This window comes from Oncorhynchus mykiss, chromosome 7 (genome assembly GCF_057628025.1).
Source record: "Oncorhynchus mykiss isolate SJ-2025 chromosome 7, ASM5762802v1, whole genome shotgun sequence".
NCBI lineage: Eukaryota > Metazoa > Chordata > Actinopteri > Salmoniformes > Salmonidae > Oncorhynchus > Oncorhynchus mykiss.
Window position 1 is genome coordinate 11,957,801 of NC_143028.1, and position 22,263 is coordinate 11,980,063.

Here is a 22,263-nt window from a genome sequence, read left to right on the forward strand (position 1 = left end):
TGTTTTGGTCTTCGGTCACTTTCTTTTGGGATGTTCACGCACACAAACATTTTGAGAGACAAGCCAAAGTCTAGGCAGCCGAAAGTCTAGGCCCCTTCGTAGCGGATTTGTCAACAGTAGGTGTTTGTTGCCATTCAACAAGACGCAACTCGTTTTCATGTAAATGTCTTCACTTGAGAAATACTGCACCAAACATCCTTTGCAAAAACGTCAAAATGAATGACAGATCGAATTAATCTAAAATAACAAACTATTTTAAGGATGCGTATATTGGCTACGGCATCTCAAGATGCACAAACAGTACTATTTCTGCTTTTTTCTAGTATTTTTAGCAAAGGTCTTGTAAGGAACGATGCGAGCACACTCGTACAGGTCAACCAGCTGAGTTTGGGTAGGCACCAGTTGAACTGAAGCATGATGACGCCTTTACACTTCAGTGTATACTGATGTTATACTGGGAAACTGAGTTTCCATAGCTAGGGCTGACAATGAGGACTTGTGAAGAGCAGAATCAACAACCTCTGCATAATCAAAACAGTTGCTTTGTGAAAAGGTGAAAGTCCCGTTAGCCATGGTGATGTAAACGACAGCTTTGGCCCAGTGAGACATGGGCCCACGTAGATGTAAACAGAAAAGGATGAGCCTTTTGGGTAATGGAGGGATGAGATGGAGAGAAGTTAAACCTGCTTTGTGTTTGGTTTCCTTGCCATGACATTAACATGAATGAATATTGTGATACTGGTATCGTCCCAGCCCTATCAGACTGTCAGTGATAAGTTGTAACATTGTGTGCACCTCTGATGCAGTGCATTGAGTCCTGGGCAAACACTCCCAAAAGTTAATTTCAAGTGCATGTTCCTTAACAATGATAGGACCCAGAATTGGGGGAAAAAAATTTACTGACTGGCAATTCAAAGCAACCAAATTCAGCAGATCATTGGCATTAATGACCCTCAACATGTATTTCAAACACATGGTAAATTGAGTTAAGTTTAGTACGATAGACGGGTGTGCCTGAAGGCACTTACAGCTGCTGATTATTTTCAGTAAAAAATGTGGTCATGCGTAAAAAAAAAAAAAACGTTGGGTAGGACCGGTGTTTAATGCACTGGTGTACATAAGTATTGGCGCCTGTAGAAAGTAACGGATTTATGTGTAGGTTATAATTTGTAGACCGTGATCGCGTTGAGCAACATTGTTTCAATCATTGCAACACTGGTTACACTACTCACCGGCCCGCCTCCCTTTGCAATAGATGTCAACCGTCAAAACGCGCCAATGCTACATTGTAACAGGTTAACCCAACTAATGAAACGAAATTCTACTTGCTAATAATGATACGCCATGGCTAAGTAAAACTGGAATGATATAATAGGCTACGTTTCAGGTCTAATAACACGAGGCAATGCATTTCACACTAATAAAAACGTTATTGCAAACAAGATAAGTCAAGTTTTGAAATCTTCGCAGACAGATGTGACCGCGTGTCACATAGCAAAATGTTGTGCTTTCGTCTAAGTGCAAACTATTATTGCGCAAATAATGAAGTAGCTTGTTTGCCAAAAAAACGTTTTTCAGAGATAAAGACCGTTTAAATTTCCTCACAAATGTATCAGTAATAGGTTGAAATGAAGGCCCGTCTTAGCCTACTTTTGCAACACGTCGAGTACACAAAAATCGCCCCTTTTTCAGCAGCTTGCAGAAGCTCTTCTAAGGAGACAGACAAACTCACCTCTGGTGAAGGACTAAGGCTTCAAAGACCGACAAGATCCTGAGTATTCAATGCTTTCAGGTTATCCAAGCTGTAAACTAAACGACTATATTTAATGTACCCTTGTCACCTCCAATGTTCTCGTGAAGCCTGTTAGAACGGACATGAGTGAAAAAACCGTGCAATTGAGATCCACCGTAAGGCGATTTGTGAAGACATTCAATATGGCCGTCGGACTAGTCGAGGCCAGGCGTGGTTGATTTAATATGTGGGGGTACCCGCTCTACTCAGTAGCAGCGATGAGAACTCCCCCAACTTTAAAATAGAGTATTCTAACAGTGTCGGTGGGTGTACTCCATGCTGTCATAGTTGTGTGTACAATATATGATACTAAATGGAGGGAGAAAATCAACATTCCAAATCCTACGAATTGCCCTGAAGCCAGGTTGCACACACACACCTTGTCCTTCTAAGTTATCTCCATTTATTCCAGTTTCCTTCCTTTCACCTGTGGATCAAATATAGTCTATGAAGTATGCATGATACATAGAACAATAACATGGGAAAGTCAGTACACAAAGGGAAACAGTATCTATATTAGTTATATTATATCACAACGAACATGGTATCAGTTTTGTCTCAAATAAGGACTCTCACAAATAAGGATGTCTGCTATGATGTCTGTGAATACTTCTCTCATACCTGCTTTGTAAAACACTGAACCCTTTTCCATGAAGTCTTTGTCTTCACAGAGCATCACAGAAACATTGGTGGGAAAAGTACCCAATTGTCATACTTGAGTAAAAGTAAAGACACCGTAATAGAAAATGACTCAAGTAAAAGTCAGCCAGTAAAATTCTACTTGAGTAAAAGTCAAGGGAATTTGGTTTAAAATATACTTAAGAATCAAAAGTAAATGTAATTACTAAAATATACTTAAGTATCAAAAGTCAAAGTAAAAATAATTTCAAATTTCTTATATTAAGCAAACCACACGGCACCATTTTCTTTTTTATTTTAGTTACAGAAAGCCAGAGGAACACTCCAACATTCAGACATCATTTACAAACGAAGCATGTGTATTTAGTGAGTCTGCCAGATCAGAGGCAGTAGAGATGACCAGGGATTTTCTGTTTATAAGTGCGTGAATTAAACCATTTTCCTGACCTGCTAAGCATTTAAAATGTAATGAGTACTTTTGGGTGTCAAGGAAAATGTATTGAGTAAAAAGTACAATATCTTCTTAAGGAATGTAGTGAAGTAAAAGTAAAAGTAGTCAAAGATACCCCAAAAAACTACTTAAGTAGTACTTTAAAGTATTTTTACTGAAGTACTTTACACCACTGCTCACAAATAACTCTCCCTCACTCAATAATCTTCCAAGGCAATGCAATGAATTCAAACATGAGAGTTACACATTATGGATCAATTTATAACACTTATAATGTTCAGCTCTGTGAAGATGTTTGTTTAAATTTCATCAGTTGGTTTTGTTAGGCTATATTTGCCGTGAGCCTAAATGGGTATACTCTTGAAAAAGTTAAGAATTCCATGTTGCATTCCCTGATCCGTCTTTACTAACACATAACTTTGCATGCTACGTCATCTAGTGGACACAAACTGTTATTACACTAAGGAGACACGAAGAAGTGTCTCTTCAAAAACACTGGTTTAGACATTTCCTTGACCACGCAATTAAGCATAACTTGATGTTTCAGAGATTTACTGGTTTGGGTGAGCAGCAATCAAAGCATTTTGTATTTCATCAACAGCGGGAATGCTAGTACCAGTTAGAATTGTAGATCTTAGTTCTCAGAAATGATTTCTTAATTCTAAATTCACTTTATTATTGGGGTCAGCAGTGGGTCTACATTCTCTCAGCTGAGACTCTTTGTTTCCTGATGAATTGCTGGGTTCTTGCTGATTCAGTACTTCCTGAAAAACTGCACAATCTGGGGTAATCTCAGTAACCTTTTTATTTTATGTATTTTTTATTTCACCTTTATTTAACCAGGTAGGCTAGTTGAGAACAAGTTCTCATTTGCAACTGCGACCTGGCCAAGATAAAGCATAGCAGTGTGAACAGACAACACAGAGTTACACATGGAGTAAACAATTAACAAGTCAATAACACAGTAGAAAAAAAAGAGAGTCTATATACATTGTGTGCAAAAGGCATGAGGAGGTAGGCGAATAATTACAATTTTGCAGATTAACACTGGAGTGATAAATTATCAGATGGTCATGTACAGGTAGAGATATTGGTGTGCAAAAGAGCAGAAAAGTAAATAAATATAAACAGTATGGGGATGAGGTAGGTAATATTGGGTGGGCTATTTACCGATAGACTATGTACAGCTGCAGCGATCGGTTAGCTGCTCAGATAGCAGATGTTTGAAGTTGGTGAGGGAGATAAAAGTCTCCAACTTCAGCGATTTTTGCAATTCGTTCCAGTCACAGGCAGCAGAGAACTGGAACGAAAGGCGGCCAAATGAGGTGTTGGCTTTAGGGATGATCAGTGAGATACACCTGCTGGAGCGCGTGCTACGGGTGGGTGTTGCCATCGTGACCAGTGAACTGAGATAAGGCGGAGCTTTACCTAGCATGGACTTGTAGATGACCTGGAGCCAGTGGGTCTGGCGACGAATATGTAGCGAGGGCCTAACCTAACATGAAAGTACTCTGTTATAACAGGAATCTTGAAGTCATACCTATAGATATTCCGTGGAAAGTAAGCAATTTAGACTTGGCCATGAATAAGATTTCCAAATTCGTAAAGTTGGATTTTAAAGGCCTATCAAACCTAAAAATCTCTCAAGTGGATGATTGAGACAAAAAGGCTTCTCAACAGTTTTTACCCCCAAGCCACAAGACTTCTGAACAGGTAACCAATGGTTACCCGGACTATTTGCATTGTGTGCCACCCCCAACCCCTCTTTTACGCTGCTGCTACGCTCTGTTTATCTTATATGCATAGTCACTTTAACCATACATCCATGTACATACTACCTCAATTGGCCCGACCAACCAGTGCTCCCGCATTGGCTAACTGGGTTATCTGCATTGTGTCCCACCTCCCGCCAACCCCTCCTTTTACGCTACTGCTACTCTCTGTTCATCATATATGCATAGTCACTTTAACTATACCTACATGTACATACTACCTCAATAAGCCTGACTAACCGGTGTCTGTATATAGCCTTGCTACTCTTATTTTCAAATGTATTTTTACTGTTGTTTTATTTCTTTATTTACCTACACACACACACACCTTTTTTTTTCGCACTATTGGTTAGAGCCTGTAAGTAAGCATTTCACTGTAAAGTCTACACCTGTTGTATTCGGCGCACGTGACAAATAAACTTTGATTTGATTGTGCTCTTGGACACCTAGAAGCTCTTCGGGAGCTGGGTTTGGCTCATAACAGATTCACAACCTTGGCAGACCATTTGTTTCAGGGCCTGGCCAACCTCTCCCTGCTACATCTGGACAACAACCTCATTGCAACCGTCAGCTCCTCATCCTTTCAGCCTCTCTCCAGTTTGAAGACAGTGAATTTAACCAAGAACAACCTTTATATGGTTGGCTGCCTAGAAGGCAACCCATAGACTTGCTCCCACAAAATGTCCAATGCTTGGTCGTGACAGTCGGCCGTGGCCTGGAACCCCTCCATCATACTGCGAAGCAACTCCTCGTGCCTACCAATGGTGGCTCCTTGGGAGGAGATAGTGCAGCGTAGCTGGTCCAAGTCTGCTGGGTCAGTCGTGGCCAGTTCGTACTATCAGGAATCAAGGTAAGACCCAGATACAGACTGTCAAAGTAACAATGTTTATTGTGGCAACAGGGACAGGCAAAGACAGGTCAAGGCAGGCAGGGGTCGAAAATCCAGGGTAAGGCAAAGGTACTGGACAGCAGGCGGTCTCAGGGTCAGGCAGAGTTCAGTAATCCAGAGGTGGAGCAACGGTACAGGACAGCAGGCGGTCTCAGGGTCAGGCAGAGTTCAGTAATCCAGAGGTGGAGCAAAGGTACAGGACAGTAGGCGGTCTCAGGGTCAGGCAGAGTTCAGTAATCCAGAGGTGGAGCAAAGGTACAGGACAGCAGGCGGCCTCAGGGCCAGGCAGAGTTCAGTAATCCAGAGGTGGAGCAAAGGTACAGGACGGCAGGCAGGCTCAGTGTCAGGCAGAGAGGTCAGGCGGGCAGGTACAGGGTTAGGACAGGCCAAAAACCAAGAGGGTGACGAAAGAGAGGCTGGGAAACGATAGGCGCTGACAGGAAAACCTCTGGTTAGCTTGAACGAGCAAGACAAACTGGCAACAAACAGACAGAGAACACAGGTATAAATACACAGGGGATAATTGGTGTGTCTTTGGCTATGCCGGATTAAGTAATATGACATACTATTCTATAAAATAATTTCTTCGCAATTAATATCACCTGATTGAGCTAATCATGTAAATGTAATTAACTAGAGTCGGGCACCACAAAATAATATTTATTGAGCTGTTATCTTCCGAATAAACTCTTAAAGACCTAGTAATATTGTACATCAATAGCAGTCAATATCAATCGTCATCTTAATTCAGTTTCATCTGAAAGTTGTAAATTATTTTATCTGCACAAACCCTGGCTAATAATTTGAATCAGCAACACAAAATTGGGTTTAATTATTTATTTACGAAATACCTAACTAATCACACAGAATTACACATACACATAATTCAGTCATAACTTGATTACAAATTACGTCATAAAGGAAAACGTCCCTAGCGGGCGGAACAGATATGACAGCTTGTTACACAAAGGAAAAGGGCTGGGTTTGAGTGAAAGAGCGGGAAGACTGAGGAACAAAGGGAAGAAGTGGTGCTATCGTAAATACAGTATCTTATGCATTCTAAATTACCGCTCATTTGGAAAAGGAAATGCAATAAATATTTACTCTGAGCTGCGCTTCGGTAGGTTGGTGGTAGATGGAAGGCCGTGTTGCCCAACCAAGTCCTTTGAAGAATGTCTCTGGTGATCAATTGGATACGTTGTAGTAACGTTGTTGTGTAGTAGATGGGACACTCTGTCTGTTCCTTCCTAACCTGCTAACTCAACGGCTAGGAGGTATCACTTCTGTAGTGAATAAGAGTTCAAAGTTCATACCATTCGCAACAAAAGCTCACGCTGATGTCGGCTTCGTTCTGTAGTTATTATCTGAACCATTCTGACATAGGGCCGTCGTCCTACATCCCCGGAACAGAAAGTTCTATTGTCGTCAAGGGCTTATATAGGAAGGGAGAGGAGGGCGTGTTTGAAAAGTTTTATAGCCCATGTCCCTTCACAGGGGCGGGCCACTGATTGAGCAGCCCTATCTTATGAAAACCCACATCTCACATTTTAGAAGCTAAAATCACATTTCATCCCATCACAAATAATTTAATATTCAAACATTTAAATTGAACAACAATTCCATGTGAATCCGATAACTCTGATGTGTAGACTTTCCACATAGAGTTTATGTCATCTGATCATTGATGAGAATGTCTCAGATGACAACCGAACTGACATCATATTCATTAAGTACCACCGCATATGTTCAATTGTTTGGATTACCAGAATATAGTTCATTTCCCCCCACCTTCTGATGTTTCCAGAATCTCTATGTTAACCAAGGGGTTTGCAAATGTAACCTCACTAGGGTAGAGAGAGGAAAAAGGGGGGAAGAGGTATTTATGACTGTCATAAACCTACCCCCAGGCCAACGTCATGACATAGGGAAGATGGGTGACACCTGGAGGGGGGAGGAGACAAGCACAAGGACAGGTGAAACAGATCAGGGCGTGACAGTCACAAGGGACTTTCTCATCTACCTATCAACTTTCTTGAAGGTCTGAAATCTTCATTGGTATTCCAGGCAGGGATTCTTAATATTAAGGAGCTGTACTTAGACATATTCATTCACACACCCCGGTTGTGGTTCCTTGAGATCAGTAAGAATGAGTTCACAGTCCTCACTCCAAAGCTGTTTCACCCAATCTCAAGGCTCAACAGACTGTATCTGTCCAAAGGCCGACTTCAGTCCTTAGATTTCCTCATAGGAGCAAACCTCAGCAGAGTCACTTTCTTGCAGGTGAGAAAGAACAACATAACAGTAGTCAATGAGACAATAAGTTGCGTTCTTTCCCTGCCTTGACATACCTGGACATGCAAGATAATCATTTTACCTGTGGCTGCAGCAATGTTTGGTTTGTCCAGTGGATGGAGAACGACAAGCAAACACAGGTTGTTGGCTCCACAGAGTTTACCTACAACTATCCTGCCGAGCTAATGGGCCCCAAGCTGTTGGATGTTGAGCTTCAGTTCTGTACAGTACACTTAGGACTTTACTACTGCATCTCTTCCACTTCTCTGGTCCTCCTCACCCTGATGGCATCCTTTGCCTACCACTTCCTGAAATGGCAGGTAATAGACGGCTATTACCTCTTCTTGGCTTTCCTCCATGACACCAAGCAAAGGAATAAGCACATGCCTCGTGGATGTCAGTATGATGCCTTAATCTCCTACAACGTCTACGATGAGCCCTGGGTCCTGAAGGAGCTTCTGCCAGAGCTGGAGGGACAGCAGGGCTGGAAGCTGTGCCTCTACCACCGGAACTTCCAACCAGGCAAACCAATCATAGACAACATTATGGACGCCATCTACGGAAGCCGCAAGACCATCTGTGTGATCAGCCACCGCTACCTGAAGAGTGAGTGGTGCTCCCGGGAGATCCAGGTGGCCAGCTTCCAGCTCTTTGATGAGCAGAAGGACGTCCTGATTCTGGTGTTCCTGGAGGAGATCCCAACCCACCAGCTGTCACCCTACCACCGGATGAGGAGCTGGTGAAGAGACACACCTACCCGAGTTGGCTCAGAGCTGGGGAGCACACCAGGGTCTTCTGGCAGCAACTACGGTTGGCTTTAGAGACCAAGGACGGCCCTGCTGAAGAAAATCCCATCCTCTCTGGGGTGGAGGCTCTGTGACTGTGACAACTTGATTTGAAACAACCATCACATTCTGAACCTTTTCTTTACATCTGCATGGGAATATCATTAAGAAATGCTTATACATAATTAGCCAGTTCATGATCACATTTACCTGTAAGACTTATTTTTGCTGATCATACTGTAGAATTACTCATCTGAATGTACAGTATTACTTGATTTTTTCCTGTATCTTAATTATCTCATGAATGAATGCAATATAATCATACTGTTTCAGTTTCTTTGTATCTTTTTAATTCAACTCATCTCTGTCATACACAAATATTCAACAAAAATGTGATAAAATATTATTTGAACCTTAAAAAACATTGTTTGGGTGACTTGTGAGTTGTGGTGTCAAGTTAAAGTAACTGCCCAGTGTTTCCAGATTTCTATGAAATATGTCCTATAATTCATTCCAACATGAGATAGTTTTCCTTCCACATTTAAAAAAAATGAAGTATGTTTACATGCAGCTTTTCTGTGTTGGGAAGGATGTGTGAGTACCCCAACACAACAGAATGGTTTTGGCATATACTGATCATTACAAATATGAATGCGATTAGAACACTGATGATATCATCCTCTATGAGGAAATAGCAAGCATTTTTGAAACGGTCTGTTTGAGATAAAAAAATTACCTGGGATTTCGGAAGTGTTTTTTCTCAAATGTATGCTTTGGCCACAGAAAAGAGTATAAGATGAGTCAACATTATTTGGGTATGAGTTAACAGAAAACCTTTACTGGACAGTTATTTTAACATGTGATTATACGTTTTGATGTTGTCCATTGAGAACAGATGATCACAGTTGTTATTCTTCGAAAAGGTATCCAACATAAACTGACTCCTATTCGACACAGCGCATCATGTCTGGGGTGATTGTTTTAGGCTCTTGGAGCATCTTGCTGAAAGCCAGGAGCCTGGGTGTCTCGTAGTGGTAGTACTCAGAGCCCACATACACTTTGACTCCATCACGGCCACACATGCCTGCCTCGATGCCGGAGATGGGCAGTGGGGCCTCACTGGCTACTACCCTAGGGGTGGCAGATAGGTCAATGTCCAGCATCTTCTGTCCTGTAGGGGGAAATAGAGACAGGAAAATAGTTTTTCACTGAGTGTGTTAAAGGTTCCCAAAGATGACTCCACGTTTGCCCCGCAGGTCTTGTGGCACGTCAGGCCTCTCCAGCAGGGGGAGGTAATGAGTCATTAAAGGTCCAATGCAGCTGTTTATTTAAAAAAAAAATTAACATCAAATCATTTCTGACACAGGAAAATCAGAATTTTTGTGAATATTGATGTAAAAAGAGCAACACTTTTTTTTTGGATAGATTTGAATGTACTCAAGTTCAATGTCCAATTAGTTACCTTGAATAATGTGCACAATATGGTGATCTGCACAAACAAAGGCTGCGTTCACAGGCCCTTCGATGCCCAGCTCCGCATTCAGGCTTTTAGGGTAGCCCTCAATCAGAGTGGAGGGAGCTGCTGATTTGTAGATGTAAACTTGGTCGCCCTGTCAACCGGAAATGGTGGTATTCAGGTGTGTTTTATGTGCCATGGGACAAACAGAGGCATGATGATGTAACAAACAGTTGACTGAATGAAAGTCATTTTCTATATACTCAAATCAAATCCATTTTTGTTGTTGTCACATCCTTCGTAAACAAGTTGTAGACTAACAGTGAAATATTTACTTATGGGTCATTTTCCATCAATGCAGAGTAAAAGTGACACGGGGAGTAAATACATTGAATAACAATAAAGAGTAAAAAATAACATCAGGGACTACAAGTACCGAGTTGATGTGCAGGGGTACGAGGTCATTGAGGTAGCCATGTACATATACTGTAGGTAGGGGTACTGTAGTGAGTAAAGCTCTGAACATGTTATTTATCGCAAGTGAAGTCCCTGTCTTCCCCTACATCCTGTAACCTTTGACCCACCTTGATAATGTAGATCTTGTCACTGTAGGAGAAGACTGCGTCCACGCCGTTGGTCACTTCCTTCCAGGTTCTGGCAATGGGGAAGGTATGTTTACCATCACGATGGGTGTCTAGACGCATATAATTATGACCTGAGGAAGTGGGACGGAGGTGAAAATTGGCAACTGTCTAATGCGAGTTGTGCGCACAATTGAACACAAAGGCTTAGTTCTTACCAGTGAAGGCATAGGTTTTGCCTGAGTCGTCTGAGGTGATGGCATCCAATGTCACTTCACTGCATTTGGGAACATTTGCCTCACCGCCATGGCCTACAATCCAACAGTAACATGTCTCAACACAATCCAAAAGCTTTTTTTCCCTGAAATGGTGTTGTTATTACCATTCACCATTCATCTGTTCAATCTCACACCATGCACACTGGGCAGAGGAGGCTGGTGGGATGAGCTACAGGAGGACACACTTATTGTAATGGCTGGAATGGAATAAATGGAATGGAGTTAAACATGTGGTTTCTATATGTTTGATGTGTTGATGATACCGTTCCATTTATACCATTCCAGCCATTACAATGAGCCCATCCTCCTACAGCTCTTTCCACCAGCCTCCTCTGACAATGAACTGATTTTGATAAAGGAGGAAGGGTAACATCCTTTGCATGGTTCTCTTACCGAAATTGGGGCAACTCATGAAGTAGTGCCTGGAGTCCTTAGGGTACACTCCATTCACCTCCCCAGATACAGGGTGGAACCGGGTGAAGTTGTGACCATGGAAACAGTAGTATTGCTCTAGCCAACGGAAGGCAGACGTACAGTTGGGCAGGTGGGCCCACTGTTTCTCCTTTACTGACTGCGTGGCGATGTCATAGTTGTACACTTCTTCTCCTGTGAGAGAGGAAACATATGATAGGCAGCACACACCAAGACTAGAAAACTTGATTTCCATAACACATTTCCTGGTATGTTGTCTGTGAATAAATTATAAATGTTTAGGGCCTCCCGGGTGGCGCAGTGGTTAAGGGCGCTGTACTGCAGCGCCAGCTGTGCCATCAGAGACTCTGGGTTTGCGCCCAGTCTCTATCGTAACTGGCCGTTACCGGGAGGTCCGTGGGGCGACGCACAATTGGCCTAGCATCGTCCGGGTTAGGGAGGGCTTGGCCGGTAGGGATGTCCTTGTCTCATCGCACACCAGCGACTCCTGTGGCGGGCCGGGCGCAGTGTGCGCTAACCAAGGTTGCCAGGTGCAGGGTGTTTCCTCCGACACATTGGTGCGGCTGGCTTCCGGGTTGGATGCGCGCTGTGTTAAGAAGCAGTGCAGCTTGGTTGGGTTGTGTATCGGAGGACGCATGACTTTCGACCTTCGTCTCTCCCGAGCCCGTACGGGAGTTGTAGCGATGAGACAAGATAGTAGCTACTAAAAACAATTGGATACCACGAAAAAGGGGTAAAAATAAATAAAATGTATAAATGTTTATAGCAACAAACCAGAGAAATGTTCATTATGGTCTTATGTGGGGCATCAAAGGGTTAACAGGCTTACCCTTGAAGAATAGGACAGAGTCTGAGTTACACTCTCCCTTGGGGCACTCCACCGCAGCGTCCACGTGGCTGGGCACCCCTGGGAAGTCCAGCTGGATGTCCTTGGGGTAGCCCTCCTCCAGACTGTGGTTATAGTAGCTGAAAACCTTGTCGTCCTGTAATTGAGGAGGGATGGAGAATACGGAGTATACTAAGTGAATGCTGTCAGAGGTGTCATATACCCCCAAAATCTGAGGGTGCACAAAGTATGTGAGGATGGCAGGGGGGTGGTCCGAAGTTGGAGAATTTAAAATTTTTCAAACACCTGCACAGCCTTTTTCTGCAATCTAGAGCCATAATCATTATGCTTAATTAGTTGTAAAAAAAATGTTTCTTTTTCTGCATATCTAAGCATATCTCAAGCTTTCTGTCTGTTCCTGACTGATGGTTATTTTTTTAAAGAAACTAAATATGCTTCTACGCATCTCTGCTAAAATCTGGGTAAAAGATTGAAGGAATGTGAGTCTTATTCAGTACATTTAGTTATTGCTTGCTTTTATAAAGTCTACCAACCTTGCTAGCAGGCATGCTAGATAAGATAGTTCGACAAGCTAGCTACTCCAACTTGATTGATAGCCTGTAATGGCTTCTTGCTAGCTAGTTATGCGGTTGGGAGATTGGGAGCCTATCTGGGCTAGCTAAAGCCAACTTCATAAAGTTGCTAGGTGGCTAGCAGCATGACAGAGAAACAACAACCAAAAATGTTTAAAAATAAATCAAAATAAATCTCATATATATATAGTCTTTTTTTACAGGACAAATCTGAGAGGGCACATGCTACTAGGCCACCTATGGGAACACATGATTGCATAACTTGACTTTTAAAAAGATTGCCCAAGCTGATGAGTCACTAGTAAAACTACGTGTTAAAGTTCCCTATTCATATGGATATCGACTACATCATTGATATTGACAGTACCAGGAAAAAGTAGATGTGATCATGTTTTTCAGCTTTTTCTTTGTTGTGCATGCGGAAGGCAGCGTCAACATGCCCCAGGTGATGGTAGTTATCTAGCTCCTTGAAGAAGGCACTGGAAACCTGAGCTGGACCCTTGAAGCCGTTCCACAGGTGATCCCCTTAGAGTAGCATAGTTCAGATCTGGGATCAGATATACTCATGGAAATGTAAGCTCTCTCTCCTTACACAAATATCTAGTACAAACCCACGTTTACAGGTCATGTTAGCCCATATCAAAATACCCACTAACTAATCCACTACACTCTTGAAAATAGGCTTTCAAAAGGGATGTTTGGCTGTCCACATAGGAAAACCCTTTTTAGTTCCAGGTAGAACTCTTTTGGGTTCCATGTAGAACCTTCTGGGAAAGGGTTCTACATGGAACCCAATAGAGTTCTACGTGGAACCAACATTATTCTACCTGTAACCAAAAGGGGTTCCTCAAAGGGTTCTCCTATGGGAACAGCCGAAGAACCCTTTTAAGTTCTAGATTGTACCTTTTTTCTAAGAGCATACCCGTAACCCTAGCCATCCTGATGGGGACATAATGACATTTCATGACAATGACAAAGCCCACTGTAGGGAGAATGAGGGTAAAAAAAAGACGACTCATAACATGGTTTTAATACCCTTGAAGAAGAAGGTGTGTCCGTTCTCGTCGGGGACGATGGCGTCAAACTCGATGCCGTCACACCGGTCTGGGTTGGCTTTGTGGTGGGCCTGATCCTCGTGGTGGTTGTGGTCATGGTCTAATGGGCCAGTCAGAGTCAAGGTGAGATGCACGTTGAATGACTTTTCATTATTCCAACATATCTCCACATGAAAGGGTGCGGTGTGGTGATTTGGAAGTCATGCATCCTACTCTCATGTAAAAGCATGTAGGACATGAGTAATGGGCTGAAAGGGAGTTGAATAACACCTGTGCCCGTGACAAGTTGCAACCCTAGTTGTTTGCCTTGCCTAGCACGTCTGGATCAGTCAATGAGTTTTGAGGTCCTACATTTTGACAGGCTGTTAAATGAATATGGATCTTAGACTCACCTGCCATCATTACATCATGGATCCTGCGTAGAAAAAAAAGCAGACATTATTCATCATAAACCATAATGTCCTCATTCTGATGAGACATGAGTCAGGTCATAGAGATGGGAAATGAGATAATACACTGCACATCATAACGCCACCCTCTGGGTAGACAGACCAATAATGATGCTGTAGTATACACAGCCCTATTCCAAATAGAGCAGCTCAAAGGGACACTTGATTGATATGAAGGGGATCCGTAATGATGAGGTAACGGGGTGAATCAGTGACAGAAGTGCTGAGGTACACAAATGACTTTGACCACTCTTTGTGTGTTTGGGTTATTGATCCTGCCTTGACCTCTGTGACATTGCAAACAAACTTATGGAACTAACCCAGCCAATGTGGGGGAGCATAGTATCCAATTGGGTTGCGTAAGACATGTCTTAACACAGCACAGTGAAGCCCATAATGTGTTGAATAAAGTAACAATTCAACAAAGTAAGTACAGAGGCAATTTAGAGGCAGTGTATTTTGCTGTGGCTACCCTGAACATGAATAAGAGAATAATAAGATGCCATTTTGGTAGCCCAGCGGTTAAGAGAGTTGGGCCAGTAACCGAAGGTCGCCGACTGGGTGAAAAATCTGTCAATGTGCTGTTGAGCAAAACACTTAACCCTAATTGCTCCTGTAAGTGGCTCTGGATAAGAGCGTCTGCTAAATGACTAACATGTAAATGAAAAGGCTTAGCAGTTGATCAGCAGTACTCACGTTGGAGCAGCATAGCTGAGTGCTAGTGCCAAGCACAGGCAGAGTGTTTGGGAGAGAAGCATCACGTTGAGCGGTCCTTCTCTGGGTCCAGGTACCGAAGAGAGCTGAGCTGAGAAAGGTGCCTGAGCAGGAGCTGACCAGACCTTTTATACTGGATCTGCCTGTGAGGGGGTGGATTTACCAATGTGCCTTTTGTGTGTGGGAGTGTGAGTAGTTCTGCACTTTGTTTACTGAAAGAGCAGCAGGGGGGGGGGGGTAGCAGTTCTGTGCTCTGTTTACTGAAAGTGCAGGGGGAGTGTAGGACTTTTTTCTGTTGCAAAATGATTATTTAGCAGAAACTGTTTTATATATGCATCTCATATAATGCAATCAATATGAGCACATTTAAAAATGAGTTTATATGGCAAATTCTAATAAATATTGAACATGTTGGGATGTTACACATTAACCAGGTTTGGCCAACATCATTGGGTCAGATGAAATATCATTTCCTGGATTCAAGTGGCACACTTTTGGCAAGTTTTAGCCAGGACTTTGGACAAGTGAGTTCATAAAGTAGGAGCACAGAAATCAGAGTCAGACAGGGAGATAAACAGTAGTCTGTGACAGAAGGAGCCTTGCTTATCTTTGTTCTATCATTTGAAACGATAGACACTGGATTTCTAAGAAACAAGTCAAAATAAAGAACAAGTACATTGCAACCTCTATCACTCCAGTGTTAATTTGCTAAATTGTAATTACTTTGCTACTATGACCTATTTATTGCCTTACCTCCTTATTTCATTTGCACACACTGTATATAGACTTTTTCTATTGTGTCATTGACTGTACGTTTGTTTATTCCATGTGTAACTCTGTTTGTGTCGCACTGCTTTGCTTTATCTTGGCCAGGTCGCAGGTGTAAATGAGAACTTGTTCTTAACTGGCCAAATAAAGGTGAAATAATTGTATTATTATTTATTTTTTTAAATAAAGATTTAAACCCAATCCAAATGTTTTTCGAGGTGTCAGTCTCATGATACATGTATTCAATTTTACTGAGTCATTACCATAGCGTAGGCTATGACACATGACTGTATTTCACAACATAACTACTGGGGATAGACAGCATTTCAAAAGCTTTTAGACTTCAACCTTACAAAACAAATGTGCAGTCAGACTGCAGTGTACAATAACTGCAGTACATTGTAGTATAACTGTAGTTAGAGTGCAGTATAACTGCAGTATGCTGCAAATACTGTGTCCAAAATACCATTTTCTTTTACTGCAGTAATTTTGCAGCATAACTGCAGTTACAATGCAGTATAACTGCAGTTCAAATGCAGTACACTGCAGTTATTTTGCAATTACTGCATCCAAAATACTACAATAGACTGCAGTTACTGCACTTTTAGTTTTAAAATTACAGCAACATCACATACCCTGTTGTTACACATGATATAAAATTGCCAATTTTGTAAAAGTTAGTTTATTTTGTGAGTAATCACCTACTCATAACAACAGCAATTTCAATGTTCATTGAAATACCTATAACTCTAATAACAGAAGTTCCACCCTTACTTTTTGGTCAGTGCTAGTGGGGATCGTTGAGACATCCCTACTCTAAACCATAACCCTAACCCTAACCTTAACCTTAACCCCTACCCTTACCCTAGCCCTAACCTTAACCCTTACCTGACCCTAACCTTAACCTTAACCCCTACCCTTACCCTAGCCCTAACCTTAACCCTTACCTGACCCTAACCTTAACCTTAACCCCTACCCTTACCCTAGCCCTAACCTTAACCCTTACCTAACCCTAACCCTAACCTTAACCCCTACCCTTACCCTAGCCCTAACCTTAACCCTTACCTAACCCTAACCTTAACCTTAACCTCTACCCTTACCCTAGCCCTAACCTTAACCCTTACCTAACCCTAACCTAACCCTAACCTTAACCCCTACCCTTACTCTAGCCCTAACCCTAACCCCAACCCCTACCTAACCTTAACCTTAACCCCTACCCTTACTATAGCCTTAACCTTAACCATAACCCTTACCTAACCCTAACCTTAACCCCTACCCTTACTCTAACCCTTACTTAACCTTAACCCCTACCCTTACCCTAGCGCTAACCTTAACCATAACCCTTACCTAACCCTAACCTTAACCACTACCCTTACCCTAGCCCTAACCTTAACCATAACCCTTACCTAACCCTAACCTTAACCCCTACCCTTACTCTAGCCCTAACCCTAACCCTAACCCCAACCTTAACCCCTACCCTTACTCTAGCCTTAACCTTAACCATAACCCTTACCTAACCCTAACCTTAACCCTTACCTAACCCTAACCTTAACCCTTACCCTAGCCCTAACCTTAACCCTTACCTAACCCTAACCTTAACCCCTACCCTTACTCTAGCCTTAACCTTAACCATTACCCTTACCTAACCCTAACCTTAACCCTACCTTAAACATTTATGGGGTAGGGATGTCCTAAGATTCCCAGATAGCACGGACCTTTAATTTTGTGTTATATGGTGTAAATAATTCACTGCTCTCTACACTGTAGCAGCTATTAAAATACAATTATGCTTCTGTTAAATATAGTTTTGCTATATACAGCTATACTTCACACGTTTCATATGGTTCATTATCAAACCATGATTATCACATTTAAGGCAATGGGCAATATAAAAACAAGCTAAAACATTAGCTGCAAATGAAATTGTTCTCTGTGGTAATAAAGATGTAACCTTCTCTACTGTTCTCCACAACTATATACAGTGTCTTCTTTCACAATTTTTACCATACATTGTAACTATGATTAAACTTTTCTAGAAGAACATGAAATTCTCAACATTCTCAAAATTCTCAAAAGTAGTTGTTATTTACTGAAATCTGCATCGGTGTTCACTAGTGAATGCCTACTTCTTCACCTTTCCATCCTCATCTTGACAAGTTCACCCCTCCAATGCCTGACTTGTATTGATAGATCTTGATACAGTGGTTCATGCTGTCTGACACCACAAGCTGGCCCTCTGGCAGCAGGGCCAGGCCTCGGGGGCTGCTCAGTCCCTGGGTAACAAGTGGCCAGCCTAGGCCCTTGGCAGGGTACAGCAGGACACGATGCAACCTGCCCCAGTCTGCCACCAGAACATCCCCATCACTGTCGATGCTGAGGCCCCAGGGGCAGGCCAGGACGGGCCCCATGCCGGAGCACACCCCCAGGACACGGATGGTGTTCCAGCCAGGTTCCAGCACTCGGATGCAAGGCGCACGGCCAGTCTCATTGCCCCGCTCAGACACAGCCATCAGTCCAGAGGTCAGGCAGGCAGCCACCAGATAGGGCCTGTGGAATCCTGTGATTATGGTGCGCTCCAGCCTGGCGCCTGTCTTGGGGTCCAGCATCAGGGCAGTTAGAGTTCCACGCTTGATGTCGGCCACCAGGAACTCATCCAGACGGGTGACGGTCACTCCCCTGGGTGCATCTAACTCTTCATGGGTGGATCCTATCCCGTTACCCCCGAAGGTCTGGAGGAGGCGTCCATGACGGCTGAACACCAACATGGCACGCTCTGCAGCACAGGTCAGCACAATAAGGCCCTTGTTGTTCACAGCCACATCAAAGTAGTTGCAGATGTGGGCGGATCTCTCAGTTCCGGTAGGGGACACCTGCTGCACAACATACTTCTGAAGGTCGGTCACCTGAATTCGGGCATTTCCACAGTCCACCACAAAAAGCTGCCCTTTGACAGTGGCGTGGAGCCCGCTGGGCAGGTTGAAGTCAGAGCGCCCTGAGCCCTGCTTTCCAAACTGCTTGATCAGATTTGCTGACTCAAAGGCACTTGAACCTGCTTCCTCCTCCAGATCTCTCAATATTGTCCCTGGTTTGTCTCTCCTATTGTCTGATTGTTTCTTCTTGGTTGTAGGGTGGCTTTCACCATAAATAGCCGATATGGACAGAGATGGGCTCACACGGTTAGAACCTACACTCCTTCCCTGGTATCTTGATTCTCTTTCATCCGAGCTTGCGGGGCTTCTGCCGCCAGACTCAGATCCATTCCCTTGCTCCATGGTTGAGGAGGCAGATGATAGACAGGAGTGGTTGTCTCTCTTAAATCCCAGGTGAGCACCCTTTCCCCCATTGATCAAGGGACGGGTCTTGCTGGAGAGGTCCGCCGTCGACATGGCACGTCGGTGTTCCTGGTTCAGGGAGACATTGTTACTAGGAGAGGGGCTGGTGACATAGGCATAACAGTCCTCACTGCCAGCCGGGGATGGGGGACTCCCTCCATTAGTGGATGTTCCACGGGGGGATTTGCTGGGTGACAGGCTTTGACGTGAGCGCGCGCATCTTGAAGATAGGTCCAGGAGGCTGTACCTGGGATGGGGTCCTCCACGGCTGGTCTTGGGAGAGGTCTGTGGTTGGTCACTATGTTCAGATCTGCCGCCTTCTGGAGTGCAGGAGGGTTCCTCGCTGGGGACGAGAACCAGGGTCCTTTGCGTTCTCTGACACTTGAGGATGGAGCTTTTCTTGTTTCCAGTTTGTCCACAGCCTGGTTCATCTCCCTCCGACTCCCCTTGGCTGGAGATTGGAGGGATAGCCAGGAAAAGGTCCTGGTCATGTGTGTCTAGCTCCTCATCCATGGATGACTCAGATGCTCCTCGATGCCGGGGACTGAGCGGTGGCTTTGAGACTGGTGACTTTGGCTCATCCTTTTCTGTGGTGGACAGGCGGAGCTTCCTGACTACACGCATGCTCCCACTATTTGATGCGGATGAAAAGTCCTTCCGAACTTCAAATGATCCACGGTCTCCAAACTTCATCTCCCCTGAGTGAAGAGCACATTTCTTCCCTGTTTCACCGCAGACACCAATAGGGTAGTTCAGATTTTGATCCTGGACTTCTACCTCCCCTAACCTAACATCCTTCCGCTGCGTACCGGGCTGAAAAGTGACCCTCTTTAAGGAGAGGGAGATTTCCCAAGGCTGTGTAACTTCTGCCACACCCCTCTGAAGCTGGTTCTTATTGGGTCCCCCACTGCTTCCACCCCATCTCTGGACCTGCTCCTTCAGTTGGCCCAGTTTGCGGAGCTGCCGGTCCACCAGGGACTGTCCAACCCGCACCGCCGCAGCGTTCTCCCTCTTCACCTGCTCCAGGCACCGCTGGGCTTCTCGGTGGTCCTGCTCAACTTTTTCCAGCAGTCGGCGCTCTTGTCTCTGAGCCTCAATGATGGCGTTGTCAAGCTCTCGGTTAAATTGCTCCACCTCACTCGTCTGTCGTTCTCTAAGGCTCTGCAGCTCTTTCTCACCCTGCTCTACATTGCAGAGGGCCAGCGTCACCCAGCTGGGTGGATCGGTAAGGGATAGGGGTGCGAAGATGGACCCCCTGGGGGAGTTTAGGTCTCTCTGTATGGGGGAGGTGGGTGACATAAGGGCTGAGAGGCCAGGGAGGGAGGCTTTTCTCTTGGAGCGAGACCTCATTAACATCATGGAGGAGAAAATGGAGAATCTTCTTGTTGGTCTGGTATGTTTAAATTTTCAGCTTGCTGTTGAATCCTGGGAAAAGAGCGTGAAATAGTTGAATTTGTGTAAAATGATCAGCAAGAAAAAGGTTGATGTTGGTCTCAAATTTGAGTGACAAGGAAAGACAAAATTTGTACCCATGGATGATACTGAGGGGAGGACGGCTCATCGTAATGTCTGGAATGGAGCAAATGGAACGACATCAAGCACATTGAAACCGTTCTACCATTCTAACAATTCTGCTCCAGCCATTACCACGAGCCCATCCTCCCCAATGAAGGTGCCACCAACCTCCTGTGATTTGTACCACATCTTTATTCAAACAGTGACAGACACTTTGGTAATCAAAGAACAACAGACTCAAAAAACATGTGTATGTTTCTGCTCTGACAATGAACAAGAAACAGATGCCGGTTTCCCAAACCATCAGACTGCCACCACCATGCTTGACCGTTGGTTTTCGCCAGACATAATGGTTGACTGAAGTTTGACAAAAAGCACCTGGAAGCACCTGGATGATCATCAAGACGCTTGGAGGTATGTTCTATGGACAGATGATACAAAAGTAGAACTTTTTGGACGACATGGGTCCCATTATTCCTGGCAAAAACCAAACACTGCATTCCACAGTGTGAACCTCATACCAACGGTGAAGCATGGTGGTGGTAGTGAGATGGTTTGGGGATGCTTTGCTGCCTCAGGAACTGGACGACTTGCCTTAATAGAAGGAACCATTAATTCTGCTCTGTATCAGAGAATTCTACAGGAGAATGTCAGGTCACCCTTCTGTGAGCGGGAAGCTGAAGCGCAGCTGGGTCATGCAGCAAGACAATGATCCAAAACACACAATAAGGTCTACATGAAAATGGCTAAAAAGCTAAACATTTGAAGTTTTGGAATGGACCAGTCAAAGTCCAGACCTAATCCCAATTCAGATGTTGTGGCAGGACTTGAAACGAGCAGTTCATGCTTGAAAACCCACAAGTGTCGCTGAGTTAAAGCAGTGAGCTAAAATTCCCCCACAGTGATGTGAGAGACTGATCAACAACTATAGGAAACATTTGGTTGCAGCCTTGCAGCTAAAGGTGGCACAACCAGTTATTGAGTGTAGGGTGCAATTACTTTTTCACACAGGGGAATTGAGTGTTACATAACTTTGTTAATTAAATAAAGAAAATCATTTTTTAAATCCTTTTTTTTGTGTTATTTATAAACGCAGGTTCCCTTAATCTAATATATGATTTTGGTTGAACATTCATTATAGAAAATATGCAATAATAGAGAAAATCAGAAAGGGGGCAAATACTTTTTCATGGCACTGTAGGCTAAGTATGAAGCCCTAGTTAGAGAAACCTTTCAGCCCCAGAAGCAAAACAACAGGGCTTTTTCTAGGATGAAAGAGTGGGGTATCAGTTTACCTCAGAGCGCTGCACAATAAGGTCCCCCTGGAAACATGTGACCTCAGAGTGTGAATGGGTAAAAACACAGTTTCTCATGTATTGAATAGACAATCCCATGATGCATCTTCATTCTCTTTTGTATTTATCTAGGACCGATAACCTGTGTAAAAACAGATAACCCGTGTAAAAACAGATAACCCGTGTAAAAACAGATAACCCGTGTAAAAACAGATAACCCGTGTAAAAACAGATAACCTGTGTAAAAACAGATAACCCGCGTAAAAACAGATAACCCGTGTAAAAACAGATAACCCGTGTAAAAACAGATAACCCGTGTAAAAACAGATAACCTGTGTAAAAACAGATA

The 22,263-nt window shown here is 43.6% G+C and overlaps 3 protein-coding genes and 1 pseudogene across 5 annotated transcripts in view; 1 reads left to right on the forward strand and 3 right to left on the reverse strand.

The window, feature by feature from the left end:
• The window catches only part of LOC110527401 (radixin), a 35,821-nt gene extending 33,728 nt beyond the window's left edge, over positions 1 to 2,093 (reverse strand). The window contains exon 1 of one of the 3 annotated variants that reach the window (XM_036982822.2): positions 1,733 to 2,093. The gene's annotated coding sequence lies outside the window, so the exon portion shown is untranslated. The remainder of the gene's footprint in view (positions 1 to 1,732) is intronic. The other 2 variants (XM_036982823.2, XM_036982825.2) reach the window with 2 other exon arrangements.
• Positions 2,094 to 5,415: 3,322 nt separating this feature from the next.
• On the forward strand, positions 5,416 to 8,715 carry LOC110527402 (toll-like receptor 13; annotated as a pseudogene).
• Positions 8,716 to 8,947: 232 nt separating this feature from the next.
• hpxb (hemopexin b) lies at positions 8,948 to 15,106 on the reverse strand. The gene is made up of 10 exons (XM_021608647.3): positions 14,987 to 15,106; positions 14,234 to 14,256; positions 13,822 to 13,941; positions 13,154 to 13,311; positions 12,197 to 12,350; positions 11,329 to 11,541; positions 10,876 to 10,968; positions 10,661 to 10,791; positions 10,083 to 10,230; positions 8,948 to 9,791 (listed from the first exon to the last, which is right to left on the reverse strand). Exons 1-10 carry the CDS (start codon positions 15,046 to 15,048, stop codon positions 9,565 to 9,567), a joined length of 1,329 nt encoding a protein of 442 aa, XP_021464322.2. The 5' UTR covers positions 15,049 to 15,106; the 3' UTR covers positions 8,948 to 9,564.
• Positions 15,107 to 17,916: 2,810 nt separating this feature from the next.
• On the reverse strand, positions 17,917 to 20,526 carry LOC149982310 (uncharacterized). The gene has a single exon (XM_090242196.1). The coding sequence runs from the start codon at positions 20,461 to 20,463 to the stop codon at positions 17,917 to 17,919; it is 2,547 nt and encodes an 848-aa protein (XP_090098322.1). The 5' UTR covers positions 20,464 to 20,526.
• Between the last annotated feature and the right edge of the window lie 1,737 nt (positions 20,527 to 22,263).